Consider the following 19,038-nt stretch of genomic DNA (forward strand, 5'->3'; position numbering starts at 1 on the left):
TCAGAAATTTTATCTGAGTGAATAACCATGGGGGTATCGATATGCCAAATGGGAAAACAGGGGTGCTGAAACAGAGGCACCGCTGGTAATCGGGGTGGATGGGGGCATGAAAACATGTGTCCTGTTAGTTTAAGCTGACTAACCAATGCCCTGTCCTGAGAGCAGTTGTGAATTTTCTTATTGATTCAATCTGGAACTTGGGTGGACGTACAAGGTAATCTGTTTAGAAGCTTCAAGTCAATGATCATTTGCATGTCTGATTTATTCTTTTGGGGCACCCGGAATAGAAACCTCCGCTGGTATCCCTTCTCTAGTGGTGCCTGAATGGCCAAGTACGCATCTTGGTCCCTTTCAAATGGAATCAACGACCTATAGGTCTGGATTCAAGTCCAAGACACTAAGGAAAATGCAGTTTGTATCCTGTTCAAACAACCAGTAGTCAGACGTAACGAGCATCCAATTTTCGACCAAAGCTCAGAGCAGTCCCCCCTTATGCCTAGGGTTGGCATCAAGTTAGAAGTCCTTTAGGCAACAGTCGAGGTCCATAGGATTGGTTGATGGTAGAGTTGCCCCCAATTAATCAAAATCCTCTCCTTCCCCTTAAGAAGGCCGACTTCGCCCTTGATGGCATTGATAGGTAGATGCACAATTGTTGTCTGAGGGGTGAGGGCATGACAAAATACGGACTGGCACGTCGGAGGCCTTGTGTAAGCTGACGCAGCCAGACTTATTGTCTACGTCTGAAGATCTTGTCTTGTCTCAACGGACATTGTCTATATGTGGTGCCTTTTTTTTGCTGAATTAGTACCAGTGTCTTGACAGGCTAAGAAAGCACAGATGTCTTGACAGGCTCAGAGATCCTAAAGCAGATTTAAGAAAGCAGGTGACATCTCTGGTTGATAGTTGGCTGGACATCTTCCTGCACTTTTGAAATGCCATCCAACACAGAATGAACAAAGTCAACTCGGTCCAGTGTCATTGACTGGCCTCACAGAGACCCATGTACAACTTGAGGAGAAGTCAAGCAGGCAGACTGTGATCGATCCTTGCAGAAAACCAATTGATATTGGCGCCTGTATTCATCTTAAGACGGTTGACTATCTGCAATTCTTTAAATTTCGCCATTGGAACACTCATTGTCTTGTCTTGTCTTGACAAGGCTCTTTTAATCATTATCAATGGATGGAATTTGAGAAAATGGAGAATCGTTGGTAGTTGAATTTGTATGCATAAGTGACGTCAGCAGCAACATGTCATCAGTCTTGGTGCGGAGTAGATGGTCATTAGCATGACACATGACCTTGTTTGTGCAGGAAAGTACAAAGTATTGCAAGTAGGTGAGGACTTATCTCTGTAAGCTTGCAGCAGTTCCGATGATCCCGTGCTGTGCCTGATGTAACAGTTGACTCTGTCTGGTGTCATGACCTCAGTGCCAGAGCCATCCTCATGCGTAATGGTAGACATTAATGGTTTCTGTTTTGGTGCAGCTGCACATGTACTTGCTGCTTTGAGGACATCATCCTGCTGATAGACAAGCGATGCTTGGTGATCATGTGGGCAAGGGGTACCATTACATGAGGATAACATGGCCATTCTGTATATTCACAAACGAACATCAAGTAACTGACGTGTCTCTGATGTCAGCCTAGAAGCTGGTGTGTTGGCCCAACCCCCACGACGACATGAACATGGGGGAGAGGTATGGTCCAAAGGATAAGCATGTCTGGTGTCTGTAGACATGGCCTGTTGTAGAGATGACATTGAATCCAAAATGGAGGCTTGCATGGATTCAACATCGAAAGACATGCTTATCACAACGTGTCATGCATATATACCTCTCATCACTTGGTTGTTGTCACTTCAGCTTGATAACGGTGTAAGAATCTACATCGAAATGTTGCTATAGGCAATAAACCAGAAGTTGTAATCCATAAAGTTATGTTTTTCTTAATTATTTACCAACTTCTAGAATGCCAATCACAGGGATAATTCTAGGGTGGGGCCTTGTGCTTTTAGACCCTACATTTGAAAAAAGGCCCACATTTTCAAATACAATGGGGAATTATGGGGAATATTTGAAATTTTCATGTACAGGGCTCATGTCAGAAAATTCCTCGAGTGAACACTGCAATCAAACATTTGACATGATGTTCTTAATCAAGTCGACAGTGATAGGAGCGTCCGGATGAGAACTGGTGTGGGGTTGCTCGCCAACACAATGCAACGCCGCTGAATCCTTGCTGCTAGGAAGCGAGATGGGACAGGGTTGTTTGACATCCCTGTTCCATGCATCACCAAGTCCTTTGATGAATGTTTCTTGCTAGAGGACTTGGTAGACAATTTCGCTGACTTTGTCTTCCGAATTTCTTCCTAGACACCAAAATGGGCTTCACACATTGTACCCATGTCGGGAATCGAACCCGGGTCTTCGGCGTGACGAGTGAACGCTTTAACCACTAGGCTACCCGACTGTCATGGCATTGCCTCAACCTGGACTGGCTGGCAGTGGGGTTGAATCCATGTCCCAAAGTAAGTTTTATCTATGCAATCAAAACCCAGATAAAAACAATGTAAAAATAGTTGTCTGCTTAATAGAAATCCTAGAATTATTAAGTTAAAAAAGTGAACGCATGAACTGAAATTGTTCAGGTGTTCAAATGCTTGTACACACATGAAAGAAGGACGTTTTTCAGATGTGTGTAAAGGTTTTTGCACGAGGTACGATTTGCCTAACAACTGGTGAGGATGGCTCAAAGTTGACGTACGTTGAAAATCTAAGGAATTATTCAGTGCGATGTTAGCCAAATTACATGAATATTGACTATGATGTAATAGAGGCTACTCAAAGCAATCATCACTTAATCAAATAAACAAATTAATTATTACCTGGATGTTGATCCACAGTTATGACAGCTGTTGTTTGGTCAAGAGTATATTCAATTCTTTGGACATCACATTCACTCACAACTTCAATGTAGTTCATTAAAGTCTCTTCTGAGATATTGGGTTTGAGTCCAGAGAGCAGAAATTTATCAAGATACTCCATTGCAGCATGCCTAGTTCCTGCTCCTTAAACATGAGAGATCAGCAAAGTATGCAGTTGTGATGTCATTTCATGATGTTAATATAGAATCAAGAAACTGTTTTCCAGTCAACAACCTTTTATTGCTGACCATTGATAAGCTTAAAACCTATATGACCGACATGACATGCTAAAGTTAAATCTAATTACCTGTTTTAAAGATTTACATTCTAAAGTACATAAGAGCTAATTTACACTTAAATTGGATGCCAAGACATATTAAGTGGTATGCAGGGGGCCCATTCACAAAACTGTCTTAGCGCCAATATTGGCTTAAAGCCGACAGAGCGACAAACATCATCTAAGTCTAGTCTTGACGCTGTATTAGAGCTAAGTTATCTTCAGTTTACTATCAAAATTAAGACAAGGTCGGACCTCTACGTCTTAGGAGCTTATGACAGGTACAATGGCAGCCAACAAATGGCATGTTGAAGAAAACTATTAATCAGTATGAGTCTACAATATTGTTTTGGCAAAACAGACAACAGATTATAGTTAACACTGCTGAAAGATCGTCTTTACCTATTATGATTGATGCCTAAAAGTGAGATGATGACAGATGATGGCTTAACAATCGTTCCATAAAAAAGCTTACGTACAAAACAAATACCTTTTTCCTTTAGGTTGAAACACTAGTAGTATATTTACAAGCAATCACATTGACCATGACCTTTTCTTGTCAAGGGCAGTTAATTTATGTGAGTGGACTTTAAAAGATATCTGCAGAATAAGTAATTTTAGTGAAAATGTCAGTTTTGTTTTCAGGCTATGACTTTTCGCAATCTTGGTCCTGCAGTAAGTGTGAGTGATGGGGTTTTGGTTTTACGCTGCTTTAAGCAATATTCCAGCTCCTGCCCTAAGAAGACATAACAACATGACATAGCTAAATCCTTCATGTGTATTTAAAATTAAAGGTACCGGTACTTGACTACAACATTGTAATGCTAAATATCCCTAAATTATGGAAAAAAGCAATATATGACAGATTTGGTATCACAGCTAATTTATACATACCGTATTTGACGTAATAAGCGCTCTTATTAAAATATTATTTTAGTGAAAATTTTTGAGTTAAAAGATAAATTTATGCTGACAGCCTGAAATGTTTATGTACGACATATATTTTTCAAGAATTTAATTGCCCATAATTAAGTGTGCATATAACACACAGGTGCGTATTATACGCGAATATATAAGTCTTGTGTACATTGATCAATCGGAAGGGGTGCTAATTTGGATTGTTCACTGGCCAATATATTAGCAAATATCGCCGTGGGCGCTTATTAGAGCGGGGTGCTTATTACGTCAAATAATAATATTTTAAGAGACTTGTTGATAAGAACAAAGGGCTCCAGAATATTTTATGATAAACTTATAGCTACAACTAACTTTCCTCTGATGTGTGATAAACAGGAAAATGAACAAATTTCATGTTAAACAAATTGAATTCCAGTACAGATTTATAAATAGAGCTCTATATACCAAAAAGGATTTATTGAAAATGAAGTTAATGGATGATGATATATGCTCTTTTTGTATCTCTGAATCTGAAAACTTATACCATGTATATGTAGAAAGCGATTTTGTAAAGGAATTTTGGTTAGAAAAAGAAGGGTACCTAAACTTGAAACTTGCATATGATATTCATATTACATTCTTCTTGCAAAAAACACATTCACCAGTCAAGTTAAGAAACCTCCATTATGATCCCCTTTCTTCATAATAATATTGAAAGATGTATGTAAAATAGAAAAATTTATCGCAATGAAAAATAGTAGTAGTAATAAATTTGACAGAAAATGGAAGGAATTATCAGCCTACTTAATATACTTTATCAATCCAGTATATGTTTATACCATTATCTGATCATGTCTTAAGATATTATTATTGATACACTTATATACCCCATGTACCAATGTTACATTAATGTCTACTGAATTGAAATAAAAACATTATTAAAAAAAGAAAGAAAAAAAAATCCTTCATGAGGTCATTTTGGGGGGCTATGACCTTGACCATCAACATGACCTGTATTCAATTATTTTGTTTTTTTAATTTCTATTATTTTATTATTTTATTTTGTTGTTTGATACCACACTCAGCAATATTACAGCTATATGGCAGCGGTCTGTAAATAATCGAGTCTCAACCTGACAATCCATTGATTGACATCATGAGCATCAATCCATGCAATTGGGATACAAAGACATGCATCAAGTCAGCGGGCCTGAACACCCAATCCTGTTGGTCACCTCTCACTACAAGCATAGTCGCCTTTTACGGCAAGCAAGGGTTGCTAAAGGCCTATTCTACCCCTGATCTTCACGGGTCCGACCTGTATTCAAATAATCTAACAACTATAAGCTTAAGACTCATAAGATCTGTAAGAAATAGCATTTAAGTGAAGATGGCAAAACAGTACTGTACAAATCACATTCATTGAGGCTTTGACCATTTATATTTTAGTCATTCACAGCCTTTCCAATGGTAGCTCTTCCATAAGAATCACATGTAGTGATGTACCAAGTTTCAATGACCAACAGTAAATGCTTCCTGAGTAAAATATTTTTCTGGCTATTATGACTGTCTGTAGAAATACTATGAATAGCACTAATAAAAATAAACATATTTTAAAATAGTATTTGATTAGTTTCTCAATATTTATTTAAGGTCTCATGGCAGCATAGGGTATGTATAAAAAAATAAATCAGGTTCATTGCATTCACATTTTTTCTGGAAACCAGTTTTGTACAAATTTCAGTACTCCCTTCAGTGAAACCTTTGTCTTGGCTAATTTTGCTGGATTCAACATATCAGTTATGTCAACAATATTAGTGGAGCTAAAACATTGTAAAATTTAAAAATAATATTAAAATACCTGAGCTCTGACATCCACCTTCAAATTGGGAGAATTGTTGGGATTCTGTTTTGCTTGAAACAGATAGAAAATTTCTTTCTTCTGTTTTCATGTGCTCTTTAACCTCATTGTCGATGAGCTTCCCAGCTTTAGAAGCATCACTGTCACCAACTGTCATCTTCTGTTTGTCTGTTGCCATGTTCCTGTCATCCTCATTCACATTCAGCTTCTTAAAGCCTTCCATGAGACCACTGATACCATCTCCTGGTCTACTGTCAGGATCATTCCCACTTCCCTCTCCAACAACCAGGCCTGCAGGGCTAGAAGGTTGTAGTTTCATGGCAAACTGAGGGTCTGGATTGGCCGGACTCATCAGAGGGGTTCCAGAGTCTGCTGCTGAGAGATGTGTCTCTCCTAGGGGAATTGCTGGTGAGCTTGAGTGTCCTGATCTTGAAGGACTAGAAGGTTGTAGTTTCATAGGAATCTTTGGATCTGTATTGGGATGCTGCTCTGGAGGAGCTCCAACGGTATCTGTAGAGGGGTGGTTGGTCATACCTTGCTGTATCTGTGAAATGCCAGGACCATACGGGGGTTGGGCAGATGCGTGTGGATATGATTGAGCTTGCTCAGCTGCAGTCTGAGGTCCATGCGGAGTCTGCTGAATTTGTCCATCATATTGATATGGGATAGTGGCATGCATGAGGTTTGGAAGTGTAGTAATTTGTTGGGTTGTATTGTTGTGTAAACCAGTATGTCTGTAACCAGTAGTATAGTCCATTGGGTATGGAGGAGTTGGACCTGCAGCACTGGAGTTCACATTGTGTTGCATGTAAGGATATGACTGATATACAAAGCCACCAGGATGATAGTGTGGGGGTGCACTGTAACAATAGCAGAACTGCGACACTGGAGGATGTCCATCAGGAGGGTAGACAGGTCCTTGTTGTCGCCCTGGAGGATAATACTGGCCTTGCATGTTTGAGTACGGTTGGCTTCTACCAGCTCCATGATGTCCCGTATCTTTCACTGGTGCTGGATGTTGTCCATCCTTGTAGTTGTCTGATGTGTCCATTGCTTCATGGCCACTCATGATGATTTAGTTATTTTCACCTTAAAAGCAGAAAAGAAAACAAATATGTCTGTTTATCATATAATGGGTAGGTTTCTCGGCAGGAGAGAGCCAAGGGATAAAAACGATATCCGTTGGGGTCATATGCGGATAGAGGTGCAAATATCAAAGGTCAAGTAGTGACTACTTTCAGTGTTTATAAACAAACATGGCGTGGCCCTTGTCATTTGGCAATCGAGTCAGAATTAACCATCGGGAATCTGGATAAACTACAGAGATGATTGCTATCATTATCAAAAGAACAGTCTAATATACTTAAAATCAGTGTCTAACTGTGACGTCAGGGCAGTTACTCTAGCGGCCAGACTGATGGATTGCCATGAAATGCAAGTAAAAACAATAGTTGTTCTGCATATATGTTGCTTCGCCACTGTATAAGAAACAGATTTCAGTTGGAACTATATTGGCTACTGTCACTGTCCGACTGACACATCACTTTCCCTGTGACATAAATATTAATGCACGCATTCCAGGAATGATTAGGTAATGTTTGTGAGAGAGGGAAAGCTATTTTCAAGCACAGAATTAAAGAATGACATTATATGATAAAGAGGTTATCACGCTTGTGTGTTTTGGGATGGTAAATATCCTGTATTAGGAATAAACACTATGTATTTAGCTCCCCAAGGCTCGCTTAATACAATGTTTATTCCTAATACAGGATATTTACCTACCTTCCCAAAACACACTCGCATGATAACCTCTATTTATCATCCAAAACTGGTTCCCACAGGAAATATCGCTTGGATGAGATCAAGCGATATCTACAATGTAGATATCGCAGCAATGAACTTGCATCACAATGCTTTGCAGACCATTGTGGCATCATTGGTTACCATGACATCACAATCAAATGCCATCACTAATGGCTCTGCTACTGAAGTTGTTAGCAGTACTTTTTACACTTCAGACACTGCCTATTACTAATACTGACTACAAACTGAAAAGGTTGCAAGAATGATATTGGATGATAAACAAAATCTCACCCTTGTGTCTTTTGATATCGAATATCTCAAATATATCAACACAATAAAAGTGGCAAAACTCCGAGGCTTTCTTCAAATGACTTAACAAGTTAGGAGGAAGGCCTTTGAATAAACTTTATGTTCGGAGGAGACAAATGTTGTTTAGATTAACAAAGGTTGCAGGGACATATATTCAACTCTGTAAAAAAAAAATCATTCTTGATGCTGGAGATTCTGGATCAGAGCCAACTAAAATTATGACCGGGTAGTCAGGCTCTGTGTGTGTCATTGTAACCCGGCCACACATGATGTTGATATTTTTAAGCGTAAAAGAACAAATAAGCAAACAAATTTTACTTCTCTAAACCGAGTAACTTGCAACAGTCTTTGTGCACTTTTCCTTCTAAAATGACTGCTAAAGAATGGGTTCAATTATCAGGTACCTAACTGGATGTCCATTTCTCTATATTTTCATAGAGGGAGTGACACTTTCTTCCAGTACACACTGATACCTGAGCACAACCATGCTTAAAGTCAGGTCAAAAAGTCAGCAGTACCATTCTGAAAATATCAACTTCACAAAAGGTATGGCTTAAGGAGAGATTGACAATTCACATTACTGTGAGTGAGTGTGAGTGAGTGAGTGAGTGAGTGAGTGAGTGAGTGAGTGAGTGAGTGAGTGAGTGAGTGAGTGAGTGAGTGAGTGAGTGAGTGAGTGAGTGAGTGAGTGAGTGAGTGAGTGAGTGAGTGAGTGAGTGAGTGAGTGAGTGAGTGAGTGAGTGAGTGAGTGAGTGAGTGAGTGAGTGAGTGAGTGAGTGAGTGAGTGAGTGAGTGAGTGAGTGAGTGAGTGAGTGAGTGAGTGAGTGAGTGAGTGAGTGAGTGAGTGAGTGAGTGAGTGAGTGAGTGAGTGAGTGAGTGAGTGAGTGAGTGAGTGAGTGAGTGAGTGAGTGAGTGAGTGAGTGAGTGAGTGAGTGAGTGAGTGAGTGAGTGAGTGAGTGAGTGAGTGAGTGAGTGAGTGAGTGAGTGAGTGAGTGAGTGAGTGAGTGAGTGAGTGAGTGAGTGAGTGAGTGAGGTTAACACTGCTTTAAACATGTTAAACAGTATTCCAGTTATATCCCTGTTTGCTTAATGTGGGAGGAAAGCCTGAAGTGATGTAGGTCACAGATGTTTACCACTCTGGTAAAACCAATGAGTGTGGTGGTGACAAACCTAGAAACATAATAGGGGTGAACTGGGATTCAAACCTATGATCACAGTTATGTAACTCACAGCGAATTACAGTGCTGTGGCCATGTTATTGTCAGGAACATAACAGTGAACATAAAAAACTTATTTATTGCACACAAAATAACACCAACTGTATACTGAATTACACATGTAAGGACACATAAATAATACCTCAATGATGCAAAACTGAACATGTTATTGCACATGTCACATTTTTACGGCATATCAAACTTTCCAATACATGTTGAAATGCCGTAGTAATCTTTTGTTTTTTTCGATTACAGGTTTTTATGGTAAAAAAATCTGCCCAGTAGGTTGGAAAAATTCAATACACACATAAAATATATTTTTTGGGGGGGTTCCTCAAAAGGTTATCTGAATTCTGAATATGTTGCCATGTGTTCAGTGCTACTTAAGTTTGTAGTTTGTTTAACTGATTTGTAACCTGTGTAGCCTTGTAGTTTAAAGGGCAAGTAAACTGAAATAAAAGATAGCGATTTTGTTGCGAGTATCAATTTTCCTAGATACGTTAAGTCAATATCTTAGAGAGAAAAATTCATAATACCTGTATTCATTGAAAGTATTCAAATGTCTAAAGTGAAAGTGCTTAAATCACACGACCTGTAATCGGCTTAAAAAAATTATTTGGGTGTGTGGCTTTCACCTACTGCTGAGCGGTGACAACTGCTTTCATTGGTTGATATGTTCGAAGCCTTCATCTATCTTGTGATTCTTAGTCGTTATACTATTTCTGCTATATCTGTTAATTCTCTAGTCAAAGAATGGTATGTGTATTTTTAATGACCAATGATCGAAGCTCAGGACTCAAATGTGTGCGTGTTTGTTATCAAATGCAGCACTCAGCAAGTTTCCAGCTATGACAGCAGCCTGCAAATTATCGAGTCTGGAACAGACAATCCAGTGATAGATATTGTGAGCAATGATCCACTCCATCTTGGTATGATGACACAAAAAATACCTATGAAGAAATCTAAAAACATTTGATGAATTTGTGGCTTTGATTGAAACCTCTATAGTTGTTTCTACTACAATTCTGTCCCTCCACAGCTCGGCACTTCACGTCTACTTCTCGACGGTCCAGATCCCCTGTTCGTCGATCTAAAGACTTTTCTGCAGAGGATCAGTCGTCACAGGATCACTGTTCAGACTCGCGATCAAGATTCACACAGGTCTCATGTGGATCAGCTTGCAAAGACATGGCGTTCAGCGGAAAAGCTTTCCTCTACAGTTCAATCGAACTCAAAATCGTTATCGGCAATCTAGGGCTGGTATCCATGGTTTGACGAACCTCCACGGCTCAATGCTCCTTTCCAGATTGGCGATCTTCCACTGAGAGGTATGATTCCAAGGATCGACGATTAGGGTATCGGTCATCTACCCATTGTCTGTCACAGAGAGACACTTCAGACCTTACATATCGGTGCGGAAGATGAACTTTATACAAACTCTGTTGGTCACTCATTACACTTGGCTCACTCCTATTCTTCCTGGCATCTCAACTCTCACCAACGTGATCATTCTCGTTCTTTTGACTACCTTCATCATCATCATCACTGACGAGAATTTCCTTGGAGGCAACATCCTGCAATTGCCTTTCAACAATACATTTTTACCTTGTTTGGACGACATTTTCACTGGAGAGCATGATGAGAAGATGATGCACTAAAAGGGGAGGGTAGCACCTTTAGAATACAGTACTTCAACTTCTCCTGAGGACAATCTCTGCTGTACGTCATGTATCATGACACTTACGAAGGTGTCTCGTATCTTTAGTCTACAGACACTTACGAGTGATCCCGATGCCATTTGGCACACTCGTCCCATTCCGTAATCTACAAGATACCGGCTGGTAAGGAATGAGCCGATATGGCATGAACTGAAAACGGCTCCAGGTGTCAGGCATCAGATTTCAAACTCACGGGTATGTATGAATGCCATGAAATTTGAGAATAGCTTGATGAATATTCCAGGCCAGTTTCCAGTAGCCAAAATATTTTACACTTAGTCATCCTACTGTCTCGATGTTTTTGTGTGAAGAATATCAGTTGCAATTATTGAATCTATAATAGCCTCTAAACAGGCACCTAAACCTAATGATCGTATAGCTAGGGTTGATTGATCGAAAGGGGATCCAAGGGAGAGAGTTCAGGTAATCTAATAGCCACTAAACGGGACCTGACCCTAATGATTGTAATGGGGTGCTTGATTGTTAAGGGATCTAAGGGCTAAGGATAGAGTTCGGGATAACCTACCCAAACACAAGCAACATTTGGATGTGTTCAGCGACAATATAATATACCTAATAAACTTCATTCCTGTGCATAATAATGAAAATTAATGAATCGAAAAAATAATATATGTATATTACTTCCCATTTATAATTATTTTAGCCACTTGAATTTAGAAGAAAAAAATATTGAAAATAAAAGTGCTTTCATAAAGTAACGCTTGCTATAAAATGCACCGCTGTAGACTATATTTAGTAAACAAATATTCAAAACTCTCAACATCGCTGGGTTTATTCAGCAACATTGCATCTATAGATAACAGATCACTGAGAGGAGCTTATGCACACTCCATGACCCCTGAAATCACAGGGCATTGTTTCTCCAGTGTAGCTGCCAACAAAACACTACAAATTATGTCATAGGGCATTGTGACCTGTTTGAAAAGTTTGTGGTACTGTATTTTAAAAGTAAGCCAAGGGAGGTAATGCCAATTTCTTACCACCCCATCTGATCCATCGCCCTTTCAAAATGCATTGACAAGCCATTTCAGAGTGGCAGGTCTTGTTATTACACCACTAGCGTTGCTACCTAGCACAAAAAGCATGTGCTTACTCTTTGAAATCATTACAAAAATAAAAATGATTAAAAGTATAAATAACATATAACAGAACATTATCAAGAGAATTACCTCTGTAAATGACCATCTGTCATTATTTTGCCTTGTCAATGTTGAACTAACTTAAAAAGGAAAGTCAACAGTTTCTGCATGGGTTAGACACTTACGATAAAGCGAGACAATTCGAGGGGAGGTAATTCTTGTAAAAAAAACCCTCAAGTCTTTCACACTCGGGTATATATAATAACATGAGTTACGTCCAGAAGGCGGTAGAGACATCTTTGTGATACGTGTCTGGTCTACGTTTGATAAGCGGTATAAGTGTCTAAGAAAAAAATATAATGTAACGTGTGCTTACATCATAAAAAGGCGACTATGCTTGTCGTAAGAGGCGACTAACGGGATTGGGTGGTCAGACTCGGTGACTTGGTTTATGCATGTCATCGTATCCCAATTGTATGGATCGATACTTATGATATTAATCACTGGATTGTCTGGTCCAGACTCGATTATTTACAGACCGCCGTCATATAGCTGTAATATTGCTGAGTGCGGCATTAAACAACAAACCAACCAACCAACATCATCAAACGTCCCAAACGACGCCTTTATACACCCCCTGTGACAGGACCGTCTCGATCGCACATACAAACATGAACATTCAAGAATATGGCGAAGAATGTGTTTGACTTCCTCTGTTGTTGTTGATCGCTTCAGTCTATGCCTGTGCAGAGTACGCCTAAATCATACAGCTTATCGATCGTGTGTACCTCAAAATAGGAGATATAGTTTGGTCATTACACTCACCACATAGATCCCCAATGTCCTTGCGAAGTCTCTCATAACTATATTTGACTTCAAGTGTGGGTTTAGCAATTTCCTTGAATCATATTTTCGCTTTTGGTTTGATATAACCTCACGTGACTTGCCAAACCGAAAGCGAAAGTAGGCTGTAGAAGTTACGGGAAAGGGCGAGTGTTGACGAATGGCCGAGAAATAGAAATATCGAGAACTGTGCCATTATTAGAGGATATATGTGCTATTAAATATGTTTTATACACGTCCATGTATTACGGATGTTCATAAAGTTAGTTCATACTCATCAAACGTCAGAGACATCAAAGCGTTCTGAAGGAAGACTTCCTGTCCGTCATTGCTTTGCGCCACACATATATCAGAGTTGTCCCCCTTTGACTATGTTGATATTTTATAGCTTGTGCGTATTCCTAGGATTTGTTGGTATATTGTGTTTATACTGTCTATAATTTGGCAGTGTTTTCATGTTGTAAATATTTGATAGATCATAGTAACTAGTTGTGTTTCTGTATGCATTACAATTATTGTTATTTACGTCAGGTAAATAATTCAGTAAGCACTAAGTTCAGGCCTAAAATACTATTATTAAACTAAATCTTCAAGTACTATGAAGCTGATGTATGATCGTGTGAAGTATGAAAGTAAGAATGTAAAACGTGTTGCTAGGTTACATATTGGTATATATGAATGTGTAATGTATGAATGTATTATGTATGAATGAATCAGGGTTTTACTATTACATTTTAGAAATGTTTTAAGTTACACTGTAGACTAACATATAGTCTCTGAAATGAACATATCGTACAGAAAAAAACAGTTGTTCAGTTATCTTAATAAAAATCTAATAAAAAGGGAGCCAAGTGATTCTCTTCATTTTCAGATACTGCAGTAATCTAGACTTGCCAAACATTATAGACTATGATATAAATGTATCAGGGTCTGTAAGACAGACTAGTTACACTGCATTAACATAATGTATCTTTCGGAAGTAATAGTGCTGCTATCAGATTGGTCTGCACAGTGTGTATATGTTACAGGGAATATGTATAATCCCTGAAATTTTCAGGGAATATATTTAATGTCTGATTCACTCAGGGAATATACACAATCAGTGTTCGAAATACCTGCCTGCCCGACCGTCCGAGACGGGTTGATTTCAACTCGGGCTGCCAGATTTTCAAATCCCCCTGCCCGACGGTCAGGTTATATTTCATATGTGAAAATATTCTAAATATTTCCCAATGAACCCCGTTAGCTTATCCTGAGAAACATATGATTATAGTGGGCAGGCAGGTTTTGGTCAGGGCTGGCAAGTATTTCAGCTAGCCAGTCCTGTGGTCTGGCTGAAATTTTGGGGAGTTTCATACCCTGACATAATCCCTAAAATTTTCAGGTATTATACATATTCCCTGATTTAACATCAAGTTTTTTAGACATATTCTCTGAAATTACTTTTGAGACTATTATATGGTCAAACTTGATATAAAAAAAAATTATTTATGAGAAGACAAATTTATTTGACATGATAACAAATACCGTTCACTTAACTTAACAATTAGTCTTCACTGTAATCAAAACAATGCTACATCAAACACAGGATAGACTTAACAAACAAGAACAATTTGTTGACACATGCCAGACTTGAGTGGCACCTTGAGTTACTAAGCAGCTTAGCCTTGAAGTAGCTGTGGCTTCTAGTATCTCGCCCATGATTTTCAAGACTCGTTTGTTCTCTTCATAGCTCTTGTACAGGTTTAACATATTCCCTGTAATATATATATATATATATATATATATACAGGTTTAACATATTCCCTGTAATATATATATATATATCTTCATTTATTTGTCATGCAGATGTAGCTGTACTACTCGTGCAGAGGTCTGTGTTTGGTATTTCTCATATATTGTATATTGTATGTATACATGATAGTAAATGTATCATGTCACGTATATGATACTCTATTTATATGATACGCACATATGAGTATATATGCGTCTCAAGTATGTTTATGATAAAGGATTAAATAAGTGTTAATGTAATGTATTCGCAGTTATAACATTTTGTATATCGTCAAATTTAATGAAATATTTGATGTCAGCATATGTTCAGATTTTGTCAAGTGAATGTTAATCAGTATTAAACTAAATCAGTATCAAATTAATCAGTAATAAACTTGGCTGTAACTGCGATCAACAACTGTGTCTGTCCTTCATGTCACGAAGCAGTCCCGGTTATGGCCCAATCTCATTAAAATCAGATCTTAGTTCTCGCTGCCGCTAAACAAAGATCTGAGGACATCCCATTACGGGTCACGTCAGGACGACCTTTCGTGAACTTTGACCGACGACTGACATGACCAACAAGAAGTCGACATCAGCCAATTAGAAATCAGCTTTCTCGAGCTTTACGGCACTCGTTTCAACCTAGCGAATTCCATTTCTGTATATAATTATATTGACACAGTTCTCGATTAAAATTTTGAAAACGGAACAAACGAACATTCTGGAATGTCTAATATATGGTTAAGAGTACATGGCAGTGATTACTACGTACTGTGCAACACTTCCTCCGTTCAAATGTTTATCCCACGGAACCGAGAGATAGACGATAATTTTGACGGAATCAGTCGTACGGGCCGTAACTGTCGTTCGGAAAACCCCGTGTTATCGTTTTCGAGGTTGCACGAATAGAAAATACATTCCGACGGTCACTTTCATGATCTGTTAAGCGACGCTTTGATTGGTCCGATGAAAGGTTGTCCTGACGTGACCCGCAATGGGATGTCCTCAGATCTTTGTTTAGCGATAGCGAGAACTAAGATCTGATTTTAATGCGATTGGGTTATGGCCTAGCAAGACACAGACAGCTACGTATTGACTTCATCCCCCCTTGTCAATTACATGTACTATGACGTCATTCTGGGAAAACATCGTAACATACCGTTCCACGCGTGCGAGACATTTTTGTGATTTTAAATTATATAGCTCATAAATATAGACAGTTTATAATGTGCCTAAATACTTTATTTCATCTGAACTCTGTCAGTGGTTAAATAATGAGAGAAGATTTCTGCGTTCAGTAATTTGACAGTACATAGACATTCCCGGCTTATGCATTATGCGTACTGTATCTTGCCGTGTAACCTTGTGGTACATGTACCTGGGTGGTGATGTGCATGTATGCACATAGACCGTTTTCCATGTTGTAACCTTTGTCAAGTGATTTCACTAAACATAATAGTTACAAGTATATTTTCGGGCTCTATAGAGTTTTATTGTACACACGCCTGTGCTATTACTGTGTCTGCTTGCACATACTGATTGAAATGTGTTGTTTCTTTTAGTGAGCGCTCACACATTTCATGTTCAGTTAGTTTAAATCATATATTTTTTGTGTTACTCTGTGATTGCAAGTACAATGGCTGAGAGTACTATGTTGGTTCGATGTATATGATGTATAGAGCAAACATTACATTTAAACTTTAGCAAATAAGCAGAAACACCATCATGGTACCAGGCCTTCTAAGGATTCCTTTTTAATGACAGTGAACTAGGATGAATTCCGGTGAAAAGAAGAAAGTAGGACAGTTTCATGTAAGACTGAGTGAGTTGGGTTTCATGCATTGAACAGTATTCCAGTTATGCCACTCTGGTGAAACAATGAGCACGGGTATGGTGCTGACAAACCTAGAAATATAATCAGGGCGAACTGGGATTCAAACCCACGTTCGCAGGTATCCGGCGTGCCTAAGGGACGCAACTCCGCATCGCGAATTGTGGCGCCTCAGACGATTGGGTCACCTGTGCCCCTACACGTAAGAAATAACTTGTACTGCATGTTATATATGGGATTTTTTTGTTTATGCTACAACTTCAAGGTATCATATATCAGCGTAAACATTTAACTGCTGGCATCAATCATATATTTCTTGCAATGGCACATGACATTGAAGAACAAAATCCATGTCTATAAAACAGTAGAATTAGTACCTTTTTTTTGGAGAAATGGGTCAGTGATAATTTTAACTCTCTTATAGAATTTAACAAACCAGGATTATTTAAGTAATTATTGAGCTTGCATCAAGATGCACAACAAATTACAAATATCCATTAATGATGTACATACGACATGTCCCTTGCAATCAGCCTGTGACATCTCAACTGGTAGCCACATTAAGTGTACTACTCCAATCTTAACACAAACTTTATGTGAACTAATGGCTTCCCCGACTATGATACAAAAATAAGGTCCTGAATGAGAATAAGTGATCCAGTTTTTGTGTGATAAGCAGGAAGCTTAGGTCACTGATATTGATCAGTCTAAATATCCTTTATCTCACCTCAATGTCAGAATGTTGAGATCTCATTCGTTCCTGTGATTTTGCTGTGTAACCCAATTGGGACAGAAATATATTGTTGCTTAGACCTGTGAAGATCCGGGGTAGAATAGGTCTTCAGCAACCCATGCTTGCCGTAAATGGCGACTATGTTTATTGTAAGAGGCGACTAACGGGATCAGGTGATCAGGCTCGCTGACTTGGGTGATGCATGTCATGGATCCCAATTTCGTGGACTGATGCTCATGATATTAATCACTGGATTGTCTGGTCCAGACTCGATTATTTACACAGACCACCATCATATAGCAGGAATATTGCTGAGTACGGCGTTAAACAACAAACAAACAAACACCGGCGGTGGTCAGGTAGACAAGTGGTTAAAGCGTTAGCTCGTCACGCCGAAGACCCGGGTTCGATTCCCGACATGGGTACAATGTGTGAAGCCCATTTCTGATGTCCCCCGCCGTGATATTGCTGGAATATTGGTAAAAGCGGCGTAATACCATTCTCACTTACTCCAAACAATGAAGATTCCTAGCTCGTTAAACCTTGCAATGGAACTGTGATGACCGAGTCGTGCCGAGATCGTTTCATCGGAGTAAATTTGTGCTGGAAGTACGTTTCGGAATGAAAAACGACTAGGAGACAATAATTGTAACTTTGACACATCAGTCGACACATCAGAGGTTAACTTATGACAAATATATGAATGGACCAAGCTATTTCTTTGAGGTGTTGACTGAATGTTTCATACAATGGTGCTAAAAGAATACTTTTGTCAAAACATAAGGCTCAGAAATATAACCATGGATGATAACTCATAATGATGATGAAAACTTATAACTCCTTCACAAGTAAAATATTAATAAACAAGAGTCATCAGGAGATGCCATTTGGCAAATATGAACATACGATTTGGGCATGTGTTGGTGTAAAGTACATACGTGCCACAAGGATCGCCTGTATACTGTTTACTATCAGTCTATGCCTTTTCCCACATACAGTGTGTGAACTCTTAAATTATCTAATTATTGGAGATAGAGGATATCAGTTTCAACTCGATCCAGCACTTTGATATTGTCTTTTATTTCAAACTTCACAAATTCCATGTAACATACTTCCATAAATTCAGTGAAAATCCACAAATGATTGAATAATTTATCACACACTCCAAGAATAAGTCGAAATATAATGAACAGTTGCAGGATAAATGCAGGATCGTAACTTGTACAGTAGCTTGGGCAGTGGCTCGGACAGGTTGAAAAACCGTATGTCTTCTATTCCATACACACAATCTTTTTAGACTCTCTTAGAAACATATCTTACTTCTTTCATATCTTAAAACTTTCTGCTCTCTTTCTCACACTCATTCGTCCAACTCTATATCTGAAATTCTTGTGGGATACTTATCATGGTTGATCAGCTGCTATCACTATTGCCGATGCTCTCTCGATCTTTCAGCTCAAACGCTTCCGAGAGGCAGCACTATCGCGGACCAGAACCCCACACCTATCGCGTGCAACATATGGCTGATCTGAGGCAGGAAGCCGGCAGACTCCTACAACAATCTCTGTCTACAAACACATGGGTCACTTACCTAACAGGCATCAATGCCTTACACCAGTTCCGGTCCGCACACCAGCACGAATGCTAGTCAGAATATGAAGCCAGACTGTTCAAGGCAGTCTACTGCACAGCCTTCTTCGGTTTCTTTAGGGTTAGCGAGCTGGTCCAAACTGGACCCTCAAAAACAG

The 19,038-nt window shown here is 39.0% G+C and overlaps 1 protein-coding gene across 2 annotated transcripts in view; it reads right to left on the minus strand.

Moving 5' to 3' along the window:
- Nucleotides 1-13,292, minus strand: part of LOC124126401 (protein mono-ADP-ribosyltransferase PARP14-like) — a 79,567-nt gene extending 66,275 nt beyond the window's left edge. The window contains exons 1-3 of one of the 2 annotated variants that reach the window (XM_048393432.1): nucleotides 13,225-13,292; nucleotides 5,961-7,049; nucleotides 2,887-3,069 (exon numbers count right to left, since the gene is read on the minus strand). In XM_048393432.1, coding sequence (XP_048249389.1) covers nucleotides 2,887-3,069; nucleotides 5,961-7,029 — 1,252 coding nt within the window. In that variant the 5' untranslated portion in view covers nucleotides 7,030-7,049; nucleotides 13,225-13,292. Of the gene's footprint in view, nucleotides 1-2,886; nucleotides 3,070-5,960; nucleotides 7,050-12,932; nucleotides 13,065-13,224 lie in introns of those variants that run through there. The other variant, XM_048393431.1, reaches the window with a different exon arrangement.
- Between the last annotated feature and the right edge of the window lie 5,746 nt (nucleotides 13,293-19,038).

The sequence above is a fragment of the Haliotis rufescens genome, unplaced genomic scaffold, assembly GCF_023055435.1.
Source record: "Haliotis rufescens isolate VD_foot unplaced genomic scaffold, xgHalRufe1.0.p SCAF_12, whole genome shotgun sequence".
In the NCBI taxonomy this organism is placed as follows: domain Eukaryota; kingdom Metazoa; phylum Mollusca; class Gastropoda; order Lepetellida; family Haliotidae; genus Haliotis; species Haliotis rufescens.